We start from the raw sequence: 26,045 nt of genomic DNA on the forward strand, positions 1-26,045 counted from the left end.
TTGTGCCATTGCATTTATTGTAATATTGTTATTAAATTGTAACTGTGACTTATAATCTCTGTTGTGTTGGGTTCCTTTCTCCTGCTGGTTCACCTTTAAACCAGCACAGAGCTGAGCAGGAATGATTCTTCATTTTAACCAAGGATTTGTTCCATGTGTTTCTCCTGATGGTTACAGGGAAAAGATGATTCCAGGCTGGCTGGGCTGGCAGTGCCCCACCCAATGGGGTTTCTCCTGGAATAGCTCATCACTTTTGGAAAAGGTGAGTATTGAAGCAATGAGCAAAACAGCAAGATCTGAGCAAGGAATAACCAGAGAAAGATAAGGAGGAGTAACTGGCTTTACTGGGAAAGCCTCTACATCATCTGGCTTCCAGGCTCAGAGTTACTCCTTGCCCTCCCCAGGAATGGCCACCAGGGATTCCATCACTCCTTCAGACAATGCTGCCTGCAAGAAGAGCTCATTTTACAAGCCAGCTTTTCTCCAGTGCCAGCAGGCATTGACAATCAAAACTAAAGGGAGGAATAGTGGCAGGGTGGGAGATGCCCTGAGCTTGTAGGACACAATCCTGGGAAAATGGCAGCTTTTCTTTTCAGGACTTCAACAGGTAAAAAGTTGTTTTAAACAGTTCTGAGGAGAACATTTGTAAGTGAAGACATGAAAAGCAATGCAAATGCTATCAGTGGCCAGCTCCTGAAGGGAGTTCATACATTGCTGAGAGCTTTGGCAGTGGCAGAGTGAAGGCACAGACTGTGATGGAACAACTTCAGAGCATATTAAAAATCTTTGCTGACTGTTGTTCCTGCCAAGAGCTCTCAGAAGAAAACACACACCCAAGAAAAGGGTGCCACAGTCTGCCATGTGGTTCATCACTGTGAGAAGCAGCTGAGTCTCACCTGTAGCAATTCTTTGGCTGAGCCTCTTTTCTCTACATCCATCTCCAAACATCGGTTCAAGAAATCCCGGAATATTGGGGACAGTTTCTCGGGGTTCTGCAGTTCTGGTGTGCCATTAGTTGCTATCAAATACAAAGCCTGTAAAATGAGGAATAATGTGTGACCAAAACAAATCCTTAAAAGATACCAAAGTGTCCTGCCTAGTGGCAACAGAAAGGGCTCTGCTTCCTCCTTCCCCTCAAATTGATGAGATAAAAACTGTAAAAATTGACACAATTATAGGTAGTCAGGACTTACTCTTGCTGGTAGCAAAATAATATTCAAAACTCTACTGGCAACAGGTACCCACTTTAGCAAAGAAAATATCTGATTGTGACAGAGCAGCATTTGTCAAAACCTGATGGATTTACTTTCCCTGAAGGATCACAGAATCTTGTGGGCAAAAACATCTGTTTGGAAGATTTACCTGCCTGTAACTGAAACATTGTGTTTTGACCTCAGTATTCTGTGATAACTGAGGGAACTGGTTTGGGTTGGAAGGACCTTAAAGACCATCTGGTTCCAGACCCTGCCATGGCAGGGACATCTTCCACTGGACCAAGCTGCTCCAAGTCCTGTCCAACCTGGACTTGAACACTTCCAGGGATGAGGAGTTGGGGTAGGGCTGATGGTAAATTCAAGACAAGTGTCTTCCTTGAGAGAACTTTTCTTTGACTGCTGAAGCTTCTTGGCTTTTTCATTTCATTTTCTTTTATGGTTGATACAATTAACGAACTGAAGCTGTTCCACAGGGTGAACACCCACAAAGAGTTCCAGCCCAGGGGGCTTCTTACCCTCAGCGGGTTTTCATTGAGGTAAGGAGGTTCTCCTTCCACCATCTCAATGGCCATGATGCCCAGAGACCAGATGTCCACTTTGGGGCCGTATGCTTTCCGTGTGACCACCTCTGGGGCCATCCAGTAGGGGGTGCCCACCATGGTGCTGCGCTTGCTCTGCTCGGGGGTGATCTGAGCACAGAAACCAAAGTCGGCTGCAGGACAACAAAGCCAAACAGGTTAAACTGGGGCGTCCCAAGAAGTGCATTTCCTACAAGACTTCTCTACTGCTACACATTTATTTCACTGACAGGGGCTTGGCTTGGGGGGGTTTCTTCTCCCCCCCCACCCCCCCCACTACAATGTCCATATTGAAAAGCCAACGTGCAGGATGGATACAGAACCTGGAGGTGTTTAAGCAGGGCAGAATTCCGTGGAAGAGGCTTTTCTATGGTATTTTGCCCAGTCCTCCCTCCAGTAATTCTAGACTGGGAGCAGCCCAAACAAGCCACCAAGCAGAGCACAGTGTTCTGCACTTGGTGTGTTAGACCATATATATTCCAGCCTGAACTAGAAGAAATGAACCCACAATCCATGGCTTCTGCCCTTCTAAACAGACCGTGCTTGTGCAGCTACTGAGTTCAACACTTCACAGCAGTTTGGCCATCTAGACAGGCACTACAGCTGACAGAGACACAGAAACAAGGCTTCAGGGAAGTGCAGTGCTACCCCAAGAGCAGCAGGAACCTGGACAAACAAACCTCTCCACAAGGTAACTACCAAAGAGAACAACCACACTCAAGAAAACGAGAAAAGTCACCTATTCCTACAGCCTTCAGGTGCAGCAGCAATGCATGTTCCACCATGTTACTTTATCCAGCTGCAGCACTCCCACTTCCCAGGCATGTAAAGCATCAATAAGAACACAGTTAAGGCAGGAGACAGATATTACCTTATCATTGACACTAAGTTAGAGAAAGAGAGAGAGAGAAGGAGAGGGAGGGAGAGAGAGAGAGAGAAATTTAAATTTTTAAACTGTTATGCCAAGCAGTCCTAACAAAAGAGTCACAGTCATGGAAGTGGCAAGAAGACAATTTAACAAAGAACTATCCCCACCCTGACAGTCAAAATGTTGCCTTAAAAAAAAACAAAAACCAAACCAAAAAAACCTACAAAACCAAACAAAAAGAAGGAAAATAAATCCATGGGAGTCACCAAGTTCCTCCTGTACTTTTTGGCCTTATCAAGGTGTCACACTCAACTCACAGCCCCATTCCAATGACCACCCCAGAGAGGCAGCAGCAGTTTGTGTCTCCTGACTCCCCAGCATGGAGAGAAGGGACAGGCAGGAGCCCTCACCTCCCAGCCAGCAGTGGGTACAGCAGTGGTGACACCTGTCCTGTCACCAAACTTCCCCAGAGAAGGGGAAGAGTTCAAAAAGAAGGTGCAACTTCCTGCCCCCTTCACAGTGCTAGAAGCTCTCCAGCCCCACAGCCACAGGAGAGCTGGTCTCAGCACTGACTGCACCACCTCCCCTCCACACAAGGCCCTTTCACAGCTGACCCGTGCCCTCCCTCCTCATCCTCCGCCAGTCTCCTGGGGTGATGCTTCTTGACGGCCAGCCCTGTCCTTGGCCACTCTGCTTTGCTCTGACACCTCTTTTTTTAGCAATTTTGATCCTTCTCCAGCTACCTCTTCTCAGCCACGTGCTCTGCTGGAACTGTTCAGTTCTCTGCAGCCTCTGAATCCACACAGTTTGTGCCCAAACACATCACACCCTTAAAACAAACAACTACCATGTCCAAGCAATCAGTGCATCCAAAGGTGCTGGTAAGCAAATCAAGTTGCTCACAATCTTTCTTAACACTCCACCTAATGAATAAAGTGAGACTGAAAACCACCTACAATATGGAATATTGCTAAGGCATTTTCATGGCACTTCAAATTCCTGCCCAACTGTAAAAACACTTTTAACTTTACACCCTTTTTACCTTAACTCTTTGGTTGCTGTATGTTTTACACATTCCTACACACCAAAGAGTCAGATAATGCACCTCCTCCTCAGCAGTCCTGACAGCTACAAGTGGTTTCACATCATTTTTATTTACAGAAGAGGATTTAGTGCACACAAGTCCATGCATGCATAACAATTACCTGAAAAGCAAGCAGTTTCTTTAGTCAGGATTACAGTAATCAAAGTGTGTTACACTCCCAGTCCAAGAAAAGGCACAGGGTAAGACTAGACTGCAATATAAATTATCAATAATGCACAATTTTCTTGTTGGTGGCACTCTAATGAATGGGGCAAAGTGTTAAAATCAAGCCTTAACACCCTACCAAAGCCACTGCACTTTGCTGGAACTTCTGCCTTGCAATCACTCCCACTTTGCTCACTGTAATGGTGCCAGTTACTTCCCATTTCCCAACGTGTTGCTGTGCCCACAGGTTTGCCTCAACATCCTTCTGGGGCTGACACACTCCCAGCCCGAGCCAGAGGGCTCAGGATTTCAGCACCTGCTGCACATTTCCCATCACAGAATGAATTTCCATTCCTCCCAGTCAACAAAAACACCCCTCAGTTTCCCTGCCAACTGAGCTGAGTGGAAAAGAAGCCCCAGAGCATTCAGAGCCCTGGGTGTTACTCACTGAGCTTGACTGAGCCATCCATTCCCAGCAGCACATTGTCACTCTTGATGTCCCTGTGGATGACCTGGTTGGCATGGAGGAACTCAAGTGCTTGCAAGCACTGGATAAGGAGAGAAAAAAAACCAACATTCAACACAACTGGTGCACTAGAACACAAACTCAAGGCAACATTTACACCCTCAGCCAGCTCTGAGAGCAAAAATGTAACAGGTATTATTGAAAATAACCAGCAGAGGAAGCTCTTGGGCTGAAAAATACCCTCCAGATTTCAGGAAGTCTAAAAAAATCACTTAGTCAGGGAGTTTTTCTATCCTAACAAATGTAAATATTAAATTCCTCATCCCCCAAAATGCTCTCAGATGTTAATTTTGGTACCTCCCACAGATTCTACAGAGGAACCATAAAGGAATAAGTGAGAGCTCTTCAGTCTGAGGTCTCACCAAGAGGAAATGGTGAGGTTTCATTCCCAACAGCCACACAACCTCTGCTGTGAAATCTGTAAAACATCTTCATTCTGCAAGGCATTGTTTGCAGATTAAAACCTTTCACACCAAGTTTCTGCCCAAAACCATAATGGAAATTTACTTTTGTTATTTGAGAATAAAAGGCCAAAGAAAAAAAAGTCAGATTTTTCTCTTTCAGCATAAGCAGAACATTTGTTGGGTGTCCCCAGTGAGTTTTCTGTATCTTTGTTTGCTTTAGCAAACACTGATTAGCAAAATTAAACACATCTAAGTGTGGGCAGCAGAATTTTGATGAAATACAATAGTTCAATATTTGAGTTCTGCCTCAGCAAAGTTCACAACTGTTACAATAGAGAGTCACTTTTGGTTCTGTGGTCCCTCTGCAAACCATGACCTGTCCATGCAGGTTACTGGGTGAGTTTTCTCTCCCTCCCCTCCCTCTGGGTGAGGCACAAGAGAAGCCTCAGAGTCAGATGGGCCTTGAAAAGCCACAGTGTCTCCTGCACAGCAGGGAACACAATTCTCCTCCTGCTACACCAAATCTGAGCTGGCTGCTGGCCCTGACTCGGGGCATGAACCACTGATAAGTTGGGCCATCAGCTGCTTTTAACTCCTCCACTTGAAATCTCACTGTAACCTTAAAATTATTTCAACCACAATCCTCTGGAGAATTTATTTCCCTGAGAAATCCCTACAGAAAGTTTACCTGGCACAGACCTGCAGATTTCACACACTCTGAGAACAGCTGAAAGGGAGAATGGAGAGTCTGCATCCAGCTCATCTTTATTTTAGTACCTGCTTCTTAAAGCACTCCTGTTTCAGCAGGAGTGCAGAGACAGCTCCCATTCTTCCTTCTGGAAAACCCTTGGAAGCTTTCAGGCTTTTTTCTTTTTCTTTCCCTTTCTACATTACCCATGTATGAATATTCAGATTTTTTTTTTTGGTGCCTTTGAATGTTCTTTGTTAGTCAAAGTTTAAAAAGCCCTTCCTTGCAGCTGCTGAACTTCTCCACAGCTCCTCCCTGAACTTCAGGCCACATTTTTCACATCTTTCTGTTAACACTGTCAGCAGGATGAGGCAGCCCAAGCACCAAGTCCAAAGGCTTTATTTGCTCCATCCCCTGAGTTTCCCAAACACCCAGATCCAAAACTGCCACAGCTCTTTGGTGTTACAACTTGCAACCCATCACTTTCCTCAGTTAACCTAATTTTGTTATTTTCTGTGACTTCAACATTAATTTCTGCTCATGGTGTGCCTCAGTAACTCAACATCTCCCACAGCAATTGCTGCAGTGAGACCTAAGCCAAACATTCCATAAAACTGATGGGCACAAGGAGCCCCTCCATGCCCAACAGAGCTGCACTCACCTCCCTGCACACAGCAGCAATCTGGGCTTCATCCATGCAGGTCTCTGTCACCACATCAGTCAGGGAGCCCCCAGCCAGGTACTCCATCACCACAAACAGCTCATCCCCCACGAGGTAACTGCCCAGAGAAAACCACAAGGTGTCCATGTCCATCAAGGTGATTAAGCCCAAACACAGACTCATTCACTCCAAGACCCTCAGGTACAGCAGGGCCAGGTCTGGGTAGGGAATAACCTCTTGAAACCCTCAGGAATCACCAGCTGGATGCATTTACCTGTCCAGGAAGTTGACTATGTTGGGGTTCTTTAGCTCCTTCATTACCAAGATCTCGTTAATAATCAGCTCCTTCTTGGGCTGTTTCTGCAGGTTAATCTGTTTAATAGCCACCTGCACAGGGCAAAATAAACCAGCAATCACTCAAACCATCAAAAGCTTTCACTCAGCTCTTAACACAGTGAAAAGTCAGAAGGAATTCTGTAATGGGATTAAAGGGGTTCAGCACAACTTGCAGCTGACAAATCACTCACTAGCATACAAATTAAAAGGATGCAGCCTGATGAGCACACGACTTGCACCCATGGCCAACTGAAGCTGGAAGGATCCACAAACAGTGACTGAGGCCACAACAGACAGAAAAGGGAACATGCAGGAGATAAGGAGATATTTGCCCAGTTTGATATCAACAGGCCTGAAGCAGCAGAGAATCCTGGACCAACCCAAAGAGAAAGTCTGAGCCTGCAAGGTGAGGCAATTGGCTGCTCCATATTCTGACCAAAGTGGTGTTTGGGTCTAAGGAGGCAGAAGGAATTCCTCCAAAGCAATGAATCAGTGAACTACCCCAGAGAGAAGAGGGCAGAGCAAGGCCTGTGTTGCCCAGGAAATAAGCTAAGCAGGACAATTATTCCAGAGCTGGAAATTGAGAACTGCCCCAGCTCTGTCAGCCACAGCACACCAAGGAGGCAGTTTGGAGTTACTCAGGAGACCAAAACCAAACCAAAGAACCAATATGATCTTGTAGAAATTCTCATTATGATACTGCCACAGGCATCAGAGGAAGAGATTCTTGTCATTGTGTGGCACAGAATGGCAAATAACCGAGACTGCAGCTGGTGAAGGTTGCTGAGGGTCTTGTGTGAGGGAGTTTGGAACAGAGAGCTGAAGGGGCAGATATTCCACAAGCCCTCTGGGCTCCAGAACTTGCTCTGCAGTCAGCAAGAGGACAGGAAATACTGCAGGGTGGGGAGAACAAGCTGAGAGACACCTCCTGAGATGGCAGAAAGGCTCATGTTTTATCAGGATGTGGAGCTCCACTGCAGGACTGGTAAATGTGAGTGCTGCTCAGAGGGCAACTACTCATCAGTGACCTCAGGAATGGCTACTCATTAGAAGGAAAATTAAGGAAAGGATTTAAATAGAAGCATTAAAAGAAAACTAAGGAAATTTAAAGTTAAATAGAAGCAAATAATTCCTAACATTTGAGTCCCAGAAACCAGAGATGCCCACTTGATGACAAAAATGTCACCAGTTTCACCAAGTGGGTCTGGAGAAGCCAAGGGATAAAAGCAAAGAGTAGGATGTGGAGAAGACATTCTGACCAGAACAGGGAATCACAGGGGACAAGCTGTTTCCACACAGATAGACACAACCACATCACTTTTATTGAGCTGGGACTGGAGAACAAGTGTGCAAAGACTAAACAAAGTTTGACTTCTGAAGAACCAAGACACCAATGCCAGCAGTTCTTGAAGGATAAACTGTTTTCCAGACTCACTTCTGGAACACCTCACCCCCTCTGCTTTTCACTGGAAAGACAACAGCACTCCATTTTTAAGCTTTCACCATCTGATTCCTACAGAACAAGGCACACACTGTTACAACTGACTGTGACAAACATTCTTGTGAGAGCTGATAGCAGAGATGGGAGTCACTGGAGGAAATCAATCAAATCATTCTGGCCACCTACAGAAGAATATTTCTAGAGGAAACAAACACAGGAATCTTACCTCCTGCCCTGTTGCCACATCAATAGCTGTGAAAACTGTACCTGAAGCCCTGTGAGGAGAAAGAAAAATGTTACACCAGCTGGCATCTCTCTGTGTAACAAACACACACAGAATCATAGAATGGATTGGGTTGGAAGAGACCTCTGAGATCAGCAAGTCCAACCCTTGATCCAACCCTACTGTGATCACCAGCCCAGGGCACAGAGTGCCCTGGGCTGGTGATCACAGTAGGGTTGGATCAAGACATGGTGGTTTCTCACTCCGTGCCCTGGGCTGGTGATCACAGTAGGGTTGGATCAAGACATGGTGGATTCTCACTCAGTGCCACATCCACAGAATCACAGACTCATAGAATCAGTCGGGTTGGAAAAGACCTCCAAGATCATCGAGTCCAACCCTTGGTCCAACTCCAGTCCCTTTACCAGATCATGGCACTCAGTGCCACATCCAGTCTCACCTTAAAAACCTCCAGGGATGGGGAATCCACCCCCTCTCTGGGCAGCCCATTCCAATGCCTGAGCACTCTCTCTGCAAAGAATTTCTTTCCTGATATCCAACTTAAGTTTCCTCTGGCAGAGCTTAAGCCAACATGAACAGCCACATCAAAAACACAAAATTGTTTCAGCTTTCTGTTCAAAATTTCCACCACTGTGTAAAGGCTTCATTGCTTATTTACTTTACTATTTGTTGCCCAGAGAAGCTGTGGCTGCCCCATCCCTGGGAGTGTCCAAGGCCAGGTTGGACAGGGCTTGGAGCAACCTGGGCTGGTGGGAGGTGTCCCTGCCCATGGCAGGGGGTGGGATGGAATGGGCTTCAAGGTCCTTTCCAACCCAAGCCATCCTGGGATTTGATTCTATGAACTTCTTTCATTCTCCTCCACTTGAAGTCCCTTCCCTCCTTCATCTCATAAAGCAACTTCACGTTTCTGGAGGAACCTCTGAGGTGAATAATGTGCACCTTGAACTGGTGTCTGATCTAAGGTGGCATTTCCTGTAACAGCGGGGCAGGTCCCTGAGCTGGCTGAGGTGATGGGGGAAGGAGCAACAGAAGACAGAGGTTTTATTTTAGATTTATGGTGGATATTAGAAAGGAATTCTTGGCTCTGAGGGTGGTGATGCCCCAGCACAGGTTGGGCAGAGAAGCTGTGGCTGCCCCATCCCTGGCAGTGTCCAAGGCCAGGCTGGACAGGGCTTGGAGCACCCTGGGCTGGTGGGAGGTGTCCCTGCCCATGGCAGGGGGTGGATTGAGCTGGGCTTTGAGGTCTCTTCCCACCCAAACCAGTGTGGGATTCTGTGATTTATCCCTGCTGAATGCAGCCAACATTGCTGCCTGCACAGCAAGAGGTGGGTACAAGACAATACAAGACAGAGAACAGCACAGGGCTGCCAACACTGCCCTCTGGGAATAAGAGTTGGGGTGAACACTCACTTACCCCTGCCCAATTTTTTCATATCTGGTGTATTTTTTCTTGGGATCTCCTATGCTTACAATAGTGCCTGAAAGAAAAAACAGAACAGTCAATCCAATCCCACTGCCCCCCTTCAGCAGGGCTGGCCTGGCCAAGATATGGCCAAGCTCAAGGAGCAAAGCTGATGCACAACCAGCCCAAGCTCCACAGGAGCATTACTGTGGTGAAAAACAATCTTCAAGGTGGTTATGGAGCAAGAAAGAGTTACTATTGCTGTAACATACATGCAGATCACATTATCACAACTGAACCTGGATGAAAAAATCCCAAAAATGTGTTCTACAGGTTTTTTTCTACCCAGCAGGTCTCTGAAGATTATAAATCAGAAGAATCTCTGACTTATTAATCAGCATTTCTCTCAACTGCTGACACAAAACTGTCAAGCACAGCATTCACACAACTCTTTGTCCCAGTTCAGCAGGTGGGACCAGTTTGTCCCTGTGTGGGTGTGCCCAAAGCTGGGCATTCCAAACCCTCTGGGCCATTGCCCAGCAACTGTTCCCAATGGCCCATTGGCAGCAGCTGCCCAGGGCACAGCTGAGCCCTCAGGCTGGGAGCTGGCTGGGAAAGAAGCCTGGCAGAGGAGCTGGGAGAACTGCCCTGCAGGGACTCCTTGGCACCTCCACACCCACCTGAGGGCTCAGCTCTGCCCATGGGCCAGCAACGATTCCAAAATCCCCCCTGACTGCCAGAGTCAGATCCCCCAGTGTGGAACTCCCTGCGCTGGGGGAGGCACTGGGGGCTCCCACCCAAACCTGAGGGGAGACAATCTTGGGCTTTGGGGACCTCTGGCACCACTCATTGGATGCAGAGGAGGAGCACACCCTGGCCAGGAGGAGCCCCCCACTCTCCACCAGACTGTGCCATCATCTGCACCAACAGGTTTGTCCCTTCCTTTTCCTTTGGCCTTGGGGGCACCACGTGGGGCTCAGCACAGGGGCCACCAAACCCCCCTGTGTTTGTGCCCCAGGGGGTGGGTTACACTGCTGGGGTTGGGGGTTAAACCCAATTTCTCTTTGTGCCATTGCATTTATTTTGATATTGTTATTAAATTGTAACTCTGACTTATAATCTCTGTTGTGTTGGGTTCATTTCTCCTGCTGGTTCACCTTCAAACCAGCACACTCTTACACATAAACAAGGGTGAAGGAACATTTTAACATTCCTCTCCCAGTCCTAAAGCTTTAGTTCATGTGAAATAAAACCACCTACGTAGTTTTTCCATGATATCCTCATCTGACATCTTGGTCTTCTTCTTCTGCTTGTCCCCGGCCCTGGCGGCGCTGTCGGCACAGGAGTCCCCGGCGGGCGCAGGGAGGGGGTCGATCACAGACCGTGTGTAGATCTGGGGGGAGAGCACAGCCCTGAGCATCTGCTCTGCTATCCCTGACCATCAGCTGAGAGCAATCACAGCTCTGCAAGAGCACTGAGTGGCATTTTATAACAGGTAGGAGGCAGAAATTAAACCTGAGAAACATTGAAGGTCCCCAAGTCAAGATGTTGGCAGAGTTACTGACCTCTGAAAGGCACCAACCCCAACTCCCAAAGTCCCAAAGAGTTTCATGAGTTTTACACCTGCTTATTCTTTCTAACCCATGCTGGCTAGCAGAGAATAAATCACTATTTAATAGTGAGACCAACTCCTACTAAGATCTAAAGGAAAAAAGATTCGTGATTGTCATGAAAAGAAGCACAAAGATTTCCCAGTTGCCTCCAGTTTGAGGGGTTTTTTTTTAAGGGATTTAATTTCTTGGGGATTTAACTTCCTCCTGAGCTGTTCAGACAGAAAAAACCAAGTGTGGACCTCCCACATTTTGTATGTCAACATCCCAAGAGTGGGCAGTTTCAAGGCAGTGTCTCCTGACAAATAAAGGCAGTTCACATTTGCCCTCCTGGAGGGAAAAAAAGTGGGCAGCAGAGAAGCAAAATGTACAGCAAGTACAGCCAAAGGAAGGAGCTGGAGCAAGTGTGGGATCCCTGGGGTGTTATCACCAGGTTGGGTAGTTCAGGACTACAGCAAAACTTAATGAACAACTTGTTGAGCACTGAACTGCTCATGGGGGGCTTTGGGAGTGAGAGAAGCTTTCAGGTCTCCACTCTGAGTCGGTTTGGGTTGTTCAGGGAGTGTTTGGTGGGGCTGTCACCCTGCAACCAAAGCAAAGAAACAAATCACACCCACTGCACAGGCACCACTGGGCTGTGCCAAGTTACTGCAGCTACACCTGTAGTTTCTTAGGACTAAAAAGCCTCCTCCTCACAGGTAGGGTTGGAGGATAAGCTTAACTGGATACCTTCAACACAAGGCAACCAACAGATCAGCAAATCTCAATGATCTCAGAGGTCTTTCCCAACCTACATGTTTCTGTGATTCCACTTTCTGATCCAACTGAGCTGCAGAAATTTGGTATTTTCTCAGCAAACTCAAAAACCAGAACTTTTCACTAGAAATCTCATTTCACAAATAAAACCCTTCTCTAGAAAACAGCTACAGGAGTTCTGCAATACCAAGAATTCCAGGGTTGCACTCTCAGTTTTCCAGGTGCTCACCGATTTTGTGTGATCTGGCCGTGGAGCAATCACTGGAGGAGGAGCTTCTTCATCATCCTCATCATCATCTGCCACAGCTGTTGATGGTTCTGAGCCTTTGGCATTGGTCTGTAATTTCACCAAAATTAACAAAAAAAAAACCAACCAAAATTGTCTCCCCACAGTATTAATGACTTCATTTTTTAACACATTAAGAAAAAGAATTCTTACTGATGTTAAAAGAAAATAGCAAACCACTCAACCTATCCCTAATTTATTACACTTTATTATGAGACTCAAATACTGTTGCTCCAATGAAAAACACCCTGTTGACCCCCACAATTCATGGTTTTATTTCACAGAAAAATCCTCATTTTTATACTTTTACATTTTATGCAGTTTAATGCTTTGAGATTCAGGATATAACAAATACAGGAGACCTGAATTTTTATGCACCCAAGGACATCCAAATAATAATAAACACACTCACCATTGGTGTTCCTGAAGGGAAACCATCTTTTTCTAAACAGGACAAATAGCAGAATACATAAAATCATCAGAAAAAAAAATAATTAAAGGTGAATTGTACAGAGTAAAGGATGGAAATATTACAAAGCCTTATTACTAAGCTACAAATAATTTGGAAAAAAATAGGCAAAACTGCACCTGTTTGTAGGACAGTCCTTCTCTCAGCCCCCTCACAAGGCTCCCAATCCAGGAGTCACAAATTATTTTGCATCTCTGATGTCACCAGCTGGTGACACCAAGTTCCCAGACAGCTGTGAGCAGCCAGGGCTCCAGCATGGAACCAGTTCCCCCAGTCTCACAGCCCCAGCTTCACCAACACACCCCTTCAAGTTCCTTTGGGCTGCTATTTTGAATCAGCCAGTTCTTTCTCCCACTCTCCACTTAAAACAGGAAATTCACTGGACAACACCAGTTTCCAGTAACTTCTAAATCCATTTTCAAGTATTTGTTCCTCGTTAAATCAACACTTCGACCTGATTTATTATTCTGAGAGGGAGACTGTGCTCCAAATACCCATCCCCAGCATGCCCTGCACCCCCTTGGCTCTCACCTGGAGCAGAGAAACTCAGGTATTTCTGTTTGGCTGTGTCTTTGGAGTCATAGAATTTCAGCACATCTAGTACCGCCTGGGGGTTTTTCTTTTGTTCCAGCTTGGTGATGTTTGAGGTCTGAAGCAGCCGAGCCCATTGTTCTGGCATTCCCTGGAACAAGAGGGGATTATCAGCATTGTCCTAAGATTTTAAAGGTTTTAAAAAGCAAAACTGTTTTCTTCCCTCTGTAAAAAGCATAAAATGCACAGCCTTAAGCACATGAGCAAGTGGAATGGGGTTTTGTCCCAGTTCAGCAGGTGGGACCAGTTTGTCCCTGTGTGGGTGTGACCAAAGCTGGGCATTCCAAACCCTCTGGGCCATTGCCCAGCAACTGTTCCCAAGGGCCCACTGGCAGCAGCTGCCCAGGGCACAGCTGAGCCCTCAGGCTGGGAGCTGGCTGGGAAAGAAGCCTGGCAGAGGAGCTGGGAGAACTGCCCTGCAGGGACTCCTTGGCACTTCCACACCCACCTGAGGGCTCAGCTCTGCTCAGGGGCCAGCAACGATTCCAAAACCCCCCTGACTGCCAGAGTCAGATCCCCCAGTGTGCAACTCCCTGCCCTGGGGGAGGCACTGGGGGCTCCCACCCAAACCTGAGGGGAAACAATCTTGGCCTTTGGGGACTTCTGGGACCATTCATTGGATCCTGAGGAGGAGCAGACCCTGGACAGGAGGAGCCCCCCACTCTCCACCAGACTGTGCCATCATCTGCACCAACAGGTTTGTCCCTTCCTTTGCCTTTGGACTCAAGGGAACCACGTGGGGCTCAGCACAGGGGCCACCAAACCCCCCTGTGTTTGTGCCCCAGGGGGTGGGTTACACTGCTGGGCTTGGGGGTTAAACCCAATTTCTCTTTGTGCCATTGCATTGATTGTAATATTGTTATTAAATTGTAACTGACTTATAATCTCTGTTGTGTTGGGCTCATTTCTCCTGCTGGTTCACCTTCAAACCAGCACAGGTTTTAATGGGGACCCACAGGTGCCAACACAACAGCAGCTCTTCCAGATATCCTGAGCCAGATGTGAGGAAGGGGAATACAACACCCAACAGAGCCAGTGTTACCCACTACCAACAGTCAGCTGAAGGTGGTTTGTCAGGGAGGGCTGTCCCAGGTGACACAAAGCAGCAGAGGTGACAGTGACACTGCAGAAACACTGACAGGTCACAGTGTCATTACCCAGTGCTGTACAAACACACAGGAAAAGCAGTTCTTTGGCACAAAGAGACTAACTCCCACTTTACCCTAAAGCACTGCCTTGGCTTCACTACAGCACTGCCCCACAGTGCCCCCCAAGCCACCCCAGGGCAGGAACACTCACAGTGAACTCTCCAGTAACAGCATCAAAGCCAACATGGATGGTGTGCTCGAAATCTGACGGCGGGGAGATTTCTGGCCGTTCCTTTTCTTTCTTCTTGCTTCCTGAAAAAGACAGTCAAAGATCCACATGTTAGGAAGAAACTCTTCCCTGTGAGGGTGGGCAGGCCCTGGCACAGGTTGGGCAGAGAAGCTGTGGCTGCCCCATCCCTGGGAGTGTCCAAGGCCAGGTTGGACAGGGCTTGGAGCACCCTGGGCTGGTGGGAGGTGTCCCTGCCCATGGCAGGGGATGGAACTGGATGGTCTTTCCCTCTCAAACCCTTCTGTGATTCTAAGAATCAATACTTTGTTCCATTCAAATCATTTATATTATGGCATCAAGCAAATAAGTGATTAGGAGCACCAGAGTGCTCTGTTGAAAGCACATGAAATCTAAACATATTAAATGTTTACAATGCAAAGAAGGACGTTTTACTATGGATTAAGAACAGCAGTAAAGACAACTTCAGTTCAACCTCAAGTTCAGCCTAAAGACACCTAAAACTCAGTTGCCTCAGTGCTTCAATTCAAGGTAATTAATGCAAACTAGGACTTCCCGTGGTGAAGATAAGAGCTTAGAGCCTCAAAGCAATTACCTAATTTAAATTAGAAGGGGAAAAAACCCATAATAAGTACCAGAAGCAGGAACACATAATTAGAAGAACCATGTGCACAATCCAACCCAGATTCAATTAAATCTATAAGATGTTTTCTAACACCCAAGGCTTTGCCTTTTGGTTTGTTTGGGGGGGTTTGGGAGAGGGATGGAGCTTTTTTTTCCTGCTTTATTTTTAAATTCCCCTTACAAGTCCTGTTGTTTCAGCACAGACGAGGCAGGTGAAGCAGCACCCTCTGCAATAGCACCCAGCAGGCAGGGCTGGGGCTGCCTGGAGCCAGAGCTGGGGCTGCAATGCCCTGCGCTGGCGGGAAGGGAAGGGAAGGGAAGCACAGGCAGGAGGACAATACTCCCAACAAAAAGCCACGTGGGCTGCCTCCAGCTGAACAATGCCGTGGAAAGACAGGGCTCTTATAAACAGGATATCTTTAATATGGCTGCACAGGCAGAGCCAAAAACAGGCTGTCAGATGTTGCCATTACAGCGCTCAGGAGAAGCTGCTGCTGTGAAAACTGAGCAAAGGACACTTTCCTCCCCGTTTCTTCCTGATTTCTTGTGTGAAAGCAAAGGGGAAAACATAGGTATAAAAAAAGTTCTATTCCTCAGGAGGGTTCCTGTTCAGGAGGACTCAACATGTAGGGAACAGAAGCTGGTGCTCAACCCTCTCCAGCATGTGCTGTGTAAATAAACCCAGTCCTTCCAAAAATACAGAGATCCCATGAGTAGGCAAGGCAAGGAAGGTTAAAAATCATTCCTTCCTCTGCCCACAGGAACAGCAGAGCACTTCAAACAAACAGCCCCAGCCAGAGGCAAGCCCGGTGAGTCATGTGCTGGCAGGACATCCTCAGGCACTGGGAACAAGGCCACGGAGAGGCCACGCTGCTTCCCAGCCTGCCTGGGGCTGGAACAGCTCTGCACTGAAGTGGGAATTCCAAACAGCAAGTGCAAGTAGGAAGTGGTGGTCTTCTACTGACATGGGTGGGCCTGGAGGAGGGGAGTCTGTAAGGAGAACGTGAGGAGCTACCACAGGCTGGTGGCAGCACCATAAGAGAAACTGGCAGCTCGAGGTAGTGACACGAGTCTGGAGCAGGTTCTGCCTCAGTCCTCAGTGCTGCACAAACTGGTGTGGTACCAGTATATTACTGGTCATGGGAGGAAACTCTGAGGATTTGCCCTTGGCCTTGCAGGGACAGCAGCACAGTCCCCCTGTTTCCAGGTCCTTCAGAAGGAGTTCATGAGCTGGAGAAATCACAGAATCATAGAATCAGTTGGGTTGGAAGAGACCTCTGAGATCACCAAGTCCAACCCTTGATCCAACCCCACTGTGATCACCAGGTCATGGCACTGAGTGCCGTGGGCTGATGATCACAGAGGGGTTGGATCAAGACATGGTGGATTCTCATTCAGTGCCACATCCAGTCTCACCTTAAACACCTCCAGGGATGGAGAATCCACCCCCTCTCCGGGCAGCCCATTCCAATCCCTGAGCACTCTCTCTGCAAAGAATTTTTTTCTGATATCCAACCTAAACCTTTCCCTGGCAGAGCTTGAGCCCATCGTGCCCCCTTGTCCTATTGCTGAGTGCCTGGGAGAAGAGACCAACCCCCAGCTGGCCAGAACTTCCCTTCAGGCAGTCCCAGACAGTGCTGAGGTCACCTCTGAGCCTCCTCTTCTCCAGGCTGAACATCCCCAGCTCCCTCAGCCTCTCCCCACGGAGTGCCCTGGGCTGGTGATCACAGTGGGGTTGGATCAAGACATGGTGGATTCTCCCTCAGTGCCACATCCATAGAATCACAGACTCATAGAATCAGTTGAGTTGGAAGAGACCTCCCAGATCATCAAGTCCAACCCTTGGTCCAACTCCAGTCCCTTTACCAGATCATGGCACTCAGTGCCACGGCCAAGCTCAGTTGAAAAACCTCCAGGGATGGGGAATCCACCCCCTCTCTGGGCAGCCCATTCCAATCCCTGAGCACTCTCTCTGCAAAGAATTTCTTTCTGATCTCCAACTTCAATTTCCCCTGGCAGAGCTTGAGCCCATCGTGCCCCCTTGTCCTATTGCTGAGTGAGAGTGAAAACCAGCTCTGGGGAGAACACTCAGCCAAGGGAATAACCAACCACAGGAGCTCAATCTCTTCAAACAACCAAACCTGTGTTGGCATGACTGAACCAGCCCTGCCCAGCACCAGCAGCCAGGCACAGGAGACAAGGACACAACCAAAGGCACTAAGTGCAGCAGGTCTTCTCCAAGGTGCTTCAGGAAAATGTTGATTAGTAGATTAATAACATGCTTAGCAGATTCAGGCCAGTCTTAGTCCCCCAGCAGTCTCAGGCCAGGCTTCAGTCCCTGTGCAGTGATACCATCCTGGATGTTCAGAGATGTTTGCACCAATGCACTGGTTTGTTGTACCTGTTGTCCATGGACACACACCCTGCAGAGCCAGCATGAGAGCTCCAGTGCTCCACACACATTCCCCATTCAGAAAATTGGATAAAAACAACAGTCTATAGTTCAATTTTAGCAAATTCTTCCCAGTGTTAATCCTGATTACAGCAACCCAGGTCTTCCTCCACTAGTAATCCCTTTTCCCCCAGGAATAAGGATGTCATTTCTCTCAGTTTTCCCTGCATTTGGACTACTATTTCTTTACTCCCTTTTTTCCCCCTGAAGGTGCCACATGAATGATCATCAACATGAAGTAACTTCCAAGCCAGCTGGATGATCAGTTTAAACTGGAAATCTGCATTTAAGTAACACAATCCCCAAGAATGCCAAAGATTGCTTAGGGATGTCTGGAAATGCATTTCTTCCAACTGGGCAAGGGACAGGAGGATCAAGAGGTGGTGGTTTTCCAGTGTCCAGTGCTTGGACAGGCTCAGATGTCTAAAGCACTACCAAAACTCACAAGGGAGAGCAAAGGAACACAAGCAGTAATTTTGGAAAAGAGAAGCATCTTACCTTTTTCATTGCTATAGAATATGGAGATGATTTTGTGCCGAGGTTTTCTCTCTTCTGGGACAGAGGGCAGGGGTTTGTAGCTGTGGTTGGCAGCCAGAGGGTCTTTGCCCCCTGCACTGAAGATGACGCTGGTCATGCGGACGGGAGGAGCTGGGGGCTTGTCTTCCAGTTCTCCGTTGTCAGACATGGCTCTCAACAGCTCCTGAAAGCCCTGCAAGGGAAGGAGTATTTGTGTTAGCACAGGAAGAGAGCACAGAGCACAGGAATGCAGCATTTCTCTGCTGGGCAGGGGAAGGAGGTGTGAATTCAGCCCTGAGGGATGCAGCAAGCCCGGCGCTGGCAGGCACTGACACCTCCAGCCAAGGAGGCAAAGCCCTTCCTCATTCCCACTCCTGGGATACCCATTCACTTGTGCCAGCAACAAACACTTCCAGGGATAAAACAAGCCCAGAAAAAATGAACAAATCCCAGATCTGGTTCTCTGCTCACACAAAAGACTGTACATAGAGGGGCTCAAGTGCATCTTTTAGGGGTAGCTCAAGCCCAGAAAGCTTCATGCTCTGGTAACCAAACAGCTTTAAAAGCCTTCCATGCTTTGCTTCTTGTCATTTATTAAACAACATCTTGGGGACAAAAGAACAACTGGTGTTTGTAAGTCATAACTCAGCACAGTGTCCACACCAAGCTGCATTAAGAATCTCTCTACCCAAATCTCACAGCCCACATTAAAGAGCACAGGACTGAGACCCACAAGGTGGATCCACTCCACTTCTGGATGGGGCTTCCCCACTTCGTGCCACACTTTCTCCTTTCCTCACAAAGCCCATGAAGTACCACCACAACTCTCTTTGAATCCTCAACAAAAACAAGAGCAGGAACACACACAAACAGCTGCCAAAGCTACAACCACAGCACAATAAAAGATCTACATGACACACTCCCTATTCAGAAAAGTCTGTGCTGGCATTTCCTCCCTCCTCATAATATTTTGGAGATTTTTCTCTGATCACCAGGAAACAGGCAGCCTCTCTGCTACAGAGCAAATGGCACAAAGATTTACAGGAATTACCTCTCAATGGCAGCTGAGTAATAACAAACAAGCCCTTCATTCATTCCTCAGTGCACCCAAATCATAGAATCATAGAATGGATTGGGTTGGAAAAGACCTCCCAGATCATCAAGTCCAACCATTGGTCCAACTCCAGTCCCTTTACCAGATCATGGCACTCAGTGCCACGGCCAAGCTCAGCTGAAAAACCTCCAGGGATGGGGAATCCACCCCCTCTCTGGGCAGCCCATTCCAATCCCTGAGCACTCTCTCTGCAAAGAATTTTCTTCTGCTCTCCAACTTCAATTTCCCCTGGCAGAGCTTGAGCCCATCGTGCCCCCTTGTCCTATTGCTGAGTGCCTGGGAGAAGAGACCAACCCCCACCTGGCCAGAACTTCCCTTCAGGCAGTTCCAGACAGTGCTGAGGTCACCTCTGAGCCTCCTCTTCTCCAGGCTGAACACCCCCAGCTCCCTCAGCCTCTCCCCACAGCACTTGTGCTCCAGTCCCTTCTCCTCAGTTGGGTTGGAAGAGACCTCAGAGATCACCAAGTCCAACCCTTGATCCAACCCCACTGGGATCACTCTGGCACTCTGTGCCCTGGGCTGGTGATCACAGTGGGTTTGGATCAAGACATGTTGGATTCTCTGTCCCTGGAGGTGTTTCAGAGGACACTCAGTGCTACATCCAGTCCCTTCTCCAGCCTCGTTGCTTTTCTCTGGCCCCGCTCCAGCCCCTCAATCTGTTGCCTCAACTGAGGGGCCCAGAACTGAACACAACACTCAAGGTGACAAGATACCCCTTTGGAGCAGGAGCCAACACATCTCCTCTTCCTTCTCTCAGCAGTCTGGGAAATGAATGGCCTCCTGGTGCCTACCAACTTCCCATCCCAGTGCCAAGGCATGACTCAGTCCCAGCCACATGTTATCAGTGTCATTCCCAGGAGCCAGGACAAGACAGTGCAGTCTCCTCTCAATTACTGTGCTCCCCAACACAGCACCTGCATCCTGAGCAGCAGAACTAAAGGCACATGGACTGTCATCTCCAGTCATTTCAGTGGGTGCAGAGTGCCAAACCCCCACAGAGGGACACAGATCAGCCCAGCAGCCTGGACTGGGGCAGCACAAGGACACGCTGGGGTGTGTCGTGAAGCTCAAGGGAGATTAAAATTCATCATCACCATGAACACCCACAAAAGCACATCATTGCTGTACAAACACCTCCAACAGGCACAACCAGCACAAGGGTCTGGCACTGTGGTAAAAACTGGACATGTGCTGGTTCTTCCAGCGACTTGGAGGCTGATGGGGAAGAGCTCACCAAACTGTGCAACTCTCCACACCTGCCCTGGAGCCCTTTGCTGATTCCAGACCTGCCCTGGAGCCCCTTGAGCCCTTTGCTGGTTCCACACACCTGCCCTGGAGCTCTTTACTGGTGGAAGGACAAACAGACCTGCCCTGGAGTTTTTTTGAGCCCTCTGCTGCTTCCACACACCTGCCCTGGAGCCCCTTGAGCCCTTTGCTGGTTCCACACACCTGCCCTGGAGCTCTTTGCTGGTGGAAGGACAAACAGACCTGCCCTGGAGTTTTTTTGAGCCCTCTGCTGCTTCCACACACCTGCCCTGGAGCCCTTTGAGCCCTTTGCTGGTTCCAGACCTGTCCTTTGAGCCCTTTGCTGGTTCCACACACCTGCCCTGGAGCTCTTTGAGCCCTTTGCTGGTTCCACACACCTGCCCTGGAGCTCTTTGAGCCCTTTGCTGGTTCCACACACCTGCCTTGGAGCTCTTTGCTGGTGGAGGAACAAACAGACCTGCCCTGGAGCCCTTTGCTGATTCCAGACCTGCCCTGGGGCCCTTTGGTGGTTCCAGACCTGCCCTGGGGCCCTTTGGTGGTTCCAGACCTGCCCTGGAGCCCTTTGGTGGTTCCAGACCTGCCCTGGAGCTCTTTGAGCCCTTTGCTGGTTCCACACACCTGCCCTGGAACTCTTTGGTGGTTCCAGACCTGCCCTGGAGCCCTTTGCTGGTGCAGGGACAAACAGACCTGCCACACCTGCACGTGTCTGCAGAGGTGCAGTTGGGACTCAGGCAGCAATTCCCACCCACAACACCCTTCCAGATTCAGGGACTGATTGCTCTTTTCAGATACTGCAGGTTACCTACAGCATATTCTGTGTTTTCTACTACCTACACTGCTATATAGGGGAAAAACTGAGGTGTCCTGCAATTCAGCAGCAGGTCTGATTATTTCCTCCACCTGTGAAGTTTTTTTGAGCTGTCTGATAACAGCAAGAGCACCATGTCAGGATAAACAACTCACCTGCATCTGCAAGTGGACAAGAACAGACCTGGCCCTCCAAACCCACAGTAATTCCCCACGTGCTGCCTTGGAGAGCCCAAATTAATGATGCTGTAATGTGGTATTCAGGTTATAAATTAAAAAAAAAATTAAAATGAGCTGCACTTCTGTTGACATATTTTTAAAATAAAATTCTCACATTAGTAAAAATTCTTCATTTTCAGTTCCACAAGTAGCTCATCACACACTCATAGTAAAAATTCTTCATTTTCAGTTCCACAAGTAGCTCATCACACACTCATAGTAAAAATTCTTCATTTTCAGTAACACAAGTAGCTCATCACACACTCATAGTAAAAATTCTTCATTTTCAGTTCCACAAGTAGCTCATCACACACTCATAGTAAAAATTCTTCATTTTCAGTAACACAAGTAGCTCATCACACACTCAGAGATTCTTGATCCAAAGTGAATTATTCCTTAGCATCTTGTGTGCTCAAGAGGGGAAAATGTGGAACAAGTTGGGAGCAAGTAAATGGAAATGCAAATCAAATCTGTGGTTTAGGAAAAGCCTGAGCTTTAAGGAAAAGCTGCAACTGTGATTTATTTAATAACACAAAGTAGTAAAATTTCTGAGTGGCTGTTTCAAAGATCACTGTAGACATAAAGTGCTAAACCCAAACCTGGTTTGCATAAGGGCCAATTTCAAGGCAGGGCAGCTTTGAATTCAGGGTTTAAATAAGTCACAGCTCCACTCACACCAATCCAGGAAGGAGAATTCCAATCCTTCAGCCACCAGAGGTGAAAAATCAATCACTCTGGCCAGGTTCAAATCCAAAGAGCATTTGGATCCTGCACTCAGCTGAAGCAAAGAGCAGTTCCCTCTGCTCTGTCCTTGCCCTGCCTTCATCACGCAAGGGAAGTTTCCACAGTGTCAGGAAGTACTTCGGAAATCGCTACGGAGGTTTGGGCATGATGGGGGAGGGACTTAAAAAAAGGAGAAAAAAGTGAAAAAGGAGAGTGCAAATATGGCCAGAAGGTCTGTCTGTGCTCTCTCAGTGCCCCAGGAGGAGAAGGAGCCTGCTCAGATCAGCAGCCAGAGCCAATCCCTCCCGCACCACCTCCCACGTGCCTGCCCTGCTGATTCATGCCTTGGGCTGGGAATTGCAAGGACATGGGGAATTGTTTTCCAGTGCCTGCCAGGAGTCTGTAACCCAGCAGAGGGGATGGCAGGTTCATGTTCTCTGACACAATCAGTGTAGTTAATGGTGGGGGATTTTAGGCTTGGCTCAAAGACATTTACTAGAACAGTGAACCTGAGTTTGAGCAACCTCAAAAAGTGTGTTAAAGGTAATAGGTGGAAAAGGGATTCACTTTCACCTTTGCCAGTGAAGGAAATACCAGGAATAATAATAATGTATTCCAGCACATCAGCACCTCACCCACAGTCACTACTCACAATACATTTAATACAAGGGATGGACTCCCAGGCACTCAGCAATAGGACAAGGGGGCACGATGGGCTCAAGCTCTGCCAGGGGAAATTGAAGTTGGAGAGCAGAAAAAACTTCTTTGCAGAGAGAGTGCTCAGGCATTGGAATGGGCTGCCCAGAGAGGGGGTGGATTCCCCATCCCTGGAGGTTTTTCAACTGAGCTTGGCCGTGGCACTGAGTGCCCTGATCTGGTAAAGGGACTGGAGTTGGACCAAGGGTTGGACTTGATGATCTCAGAGTGCTTTTCCAACCCAACTGATTCTATGAGTCTGTGATTCTGTGGATGTGGCACTGAGTGAGAATCCACCATGTCTTGATCCAACCCCACTGTGATCACCAGCCCAGGGCACGGAGTGCCCTGGGCTGGTGATCACAGTAGGGTTGGATCAAGGGTTGGACTTGACGATCTCAGAGGTCTCTTCCAACCCAACTGAGGAGAAGGGACTGGAGCACAAGTGCTGTGGGGAGAGGCTGAGGGAGCTGGGGGTGTTGAGCCTGGAGAAGAGGAGGCTCAGAGGTGACCTCAGCACTGTCTGGAACTGCCTGAAGGGAAGTTCTGGCCAGCTGGGGGTTGGTCTCTTCTCCCAGGCACTCAGCAATAGGACAAGGGGGCATGATGGGCTCAAGCTCTGCCAGGGGAAATTGAAGTTGGAGAGCAGAAAGAAATTCTTTGCAGAGAGAGTGCTCAGGCATTAGAATGGGCTGCCCAGAGAGGGGGTGGATTCCCCATCCCTGGAGGTTTTTCACCTGAGCTTGGCCGTGGCACTGAGTGCCATGATCTGGTAAAGGGACTGGAGTTGGACCAAGGGTTGGACTTGCTGATCTCAGAGGGCTTTTCCAACCCAATCCAATCTATGATTCTATGACTCACAGAGACAAGCTGCGAAGCTGTAAATAGATAACATTAAACTGCAGCTTCAGACAGACCCAATCCCACCACAGGACAGCATTGCAAACCATCACACTCCCCCCCAAAAAACCCAAGGAGCTCAAAGCTTTTCTCCCCACAGTTCTGCTGCTCAACCCACCACAAACAGTCAAAGGTGGCAGTGCTGGTGAGCACAGGGTGCTCTGACTCTCATCCCCTGCACATACAATCATAGAATCAGTTGGGTTGCAAGAGACCTCTGAGATCATCAAGTCCAACCCTTGATCCAACCCCACTGTGATCACCAGCCCAGGGCACAGAGTGGAGGTTTTTCAACTGAGCTTGGCCGTGGCACTGAGTGCCATGATCTGGTAAATGGACTGGAGTTGGACCAAGGGTTGGACTTGATGATCTCAGTGTGCTTTTCCAACCCAATCCATTCCATGATTCTATGGTGGGGACATGTCCCTGCCCCTGCTCCAGCTGAGAGTTGTCCCTCCAGCATTCCCAGGGTGCTGGCTGTGCCCCTTCCAGCAGGGCCTTACAGGGACAAACACACCCAGAGCAGGGGAAAAGAGCAAAGGAGATGCCTGGCAAGCAAATCTCCAAGGCAGGAGATGTCAAGTGAAAAGGGGCACAGAGTAATTAAAAGCAATCCAAGTGCCAGTGTGTGATGCTCCAAGGAAAGACTGGTGTGACAAGACAGATTTCAGACAGCCCCGTCTCACTCCTGCTGTGCATCATGAAAATCCTTGCTGGAAACTGAGGAAAATCCTTGCTGGAAACTTAGGAAAATCCTTGCTGGAAACACCTGGAGACTCTTTCCCACTACCCCCAGCCCTCCAGCAATGTTGGTACTTTGCTTATTCACAGCCACACCAGCACCTCTTAATACCTGAAAACCTGAAAATACAGGAGGAGATGAGACTTGATGCTGCATTAGTCTGGATAGGAATGGGAATGGGACTGGGACTGGGAATGGCAATGGGAATGGGAATGGCAAAGGGAATGGCACTGGCAATGGCACTGGGAATGGGAATGGCAAAGGGAATGGCAATGGGAATGGCAAAGGGAATGGCAGAGGGAATGGCAGAGGGAATGGCAACGGGAATGGCAACGGGAATGGCAACGGGAATGGCAACGGGAATGGCAACGGGAATGGCAACGGGAATGGGAATGGCAACAGGACTGGGAATGGCAAAGGGAATGGCAATGGGAACGGCACTGGGAATGGCAAAGGGAACGGCAAGGGGAACGGCAAAGGGAATGGCAAAGGAATGGCAAAGGGAATGGCAAAGGGAATGGCACTGGGAATGGCAACGGGAATGGCAACGGGAATGGCAACGGGAATGGCAATGGGACTGGGAATGGCAAGGGGAATGGCAAGGGGAATGGCAAGGGCAAGGGCAAGGGCAAGGGCAAGGGCAAGGGCAAGGGCAAGGGCAAGGGCAAGGGGAAGGGCAAAGGGAATGGCAAAGGGAATGGCAATGGGAATGGCAATGGGAATGGCAATGGCAATGGCAAAGGCAATGGCAAAGGGAATGGCAAAGGGAATGGCAAAGGGAATGGCAAAGGGAATGGCAAAGGGAATGGCAAAGGGAATAGCAATTGCAATAGGGTTAAGTCCACTGCAGTTTTCAGCTGGAGATTGGAGGGCTTCTCATTTCATCAGATATTCCACTTTCTAAGACCAAACAGATTTTGGAGCCCAAAAGCAGAATGAAATATCTCCAAGGGTATTCTCTTTTTCTCCCCACCCCCCTCCTTTTTTTTTTTTTAAAGGCTCCTGTTGAGCAATAGATTTCCTGTGATTAGCTCACTTAGTGCTGATTATAGCTCACTTCCTCCCAGGGATTAGCAGAGAGCCGCTTTCTGACAAGTTTTTATTCAGACGGTGCTACCCAGCCACAGCTTCCTGCCCATCACTAACAGCCTCCTAGTTCAGCAGCTCAACAGCTTGAAATTACTTCCCCGCTGCAGAAAAATTCACAAAACCAGCAAATCTCAAGCTCATCCTCTCCATGAAAAACAAAACAAGCCTTTGGGGATGTTCAGCTTTCCAACTTGAAGCACTTGGATCCACGAGATTTATTTAATCAGCTCCAAAAAGGA

General features: G+C 48.3%; 1 protein-coding gene across 2 annotated transcripts in view; it reads right to left on the reverse strand.

Moving 5' to 3' along the window:
- PAK2 (p21 (RAC1) activated kinase 2) overlaps positions 1-26,045 on the reverse strand; it is a 48,488-nt gene that overhangs the window by 872 nt on the left and 21,571 nt on the right. For both annotated transcript variants that reach the window (XM_071566149.1, XM_071566150.1), the window contains exons 2-14: positions 18,233-18,443; positions 14,623-14,723; positions 13,264-13,414; positions 12,676-12,707; positions 12,207-12,314; positions 10,872-11,004; positions 9,624-9,687; positions 8,192-8,240; positions 6,463-6,575; positions 6,189-6,306; positions 4,358-4,457; positions 1,730-1,926; positions 897-1,034 (exon numbers count right to left, since the gene is read on the reverse strand). In XM_071566149.1, coding sequence (XP_071422250.1) covers positions 897-1,034; positions 1,730-1,926; positions 4,358-4,457; positions 6,189-6,306; positions 6,463-6,575; positions 8,192-8,240; positions 9,624-9,687; positions 10,872-11,004; positions 12,207-12,314; positions 12,676-12,707; positions 13,264-13,414; positions 14,623-14,723; positions 18,233-18,419 — 1,491 coding nt within the window. In that variant the 5' untranslated portion in view covers positions 18,420-18,443. The remainder of the gene's footprint in view (positions 1-896; positions 1,035-1,729; positions 1,927-4,357; positions 4,458-6,188; positions 6,307-6,462; positions 6,576-8,191; positions 8,241-9,623; positions 9,688-10,871; positions 11,005-12,206; positions 12,315-12,675; positions 12,708-13,263; positions 13,415-14,622; positions 14,724-18,232; positions 18,444-26,045) is intronic.

This window comes from Pithys albifrons, chromosome 11 (assembly GCF_047495875.1).
Source record: "Pithys albifrons albifrons isolate INPA30051 chromosome 11, PitAlb_v1, whole genome shotgun sequence".
Taxonomy (NCBI): domain Eukaryota; kingdom Metazoa; phylum Chordata; class Aves; order Passeriformes; family Thamnophilidae; genus Pithys; species Pithys albifrons.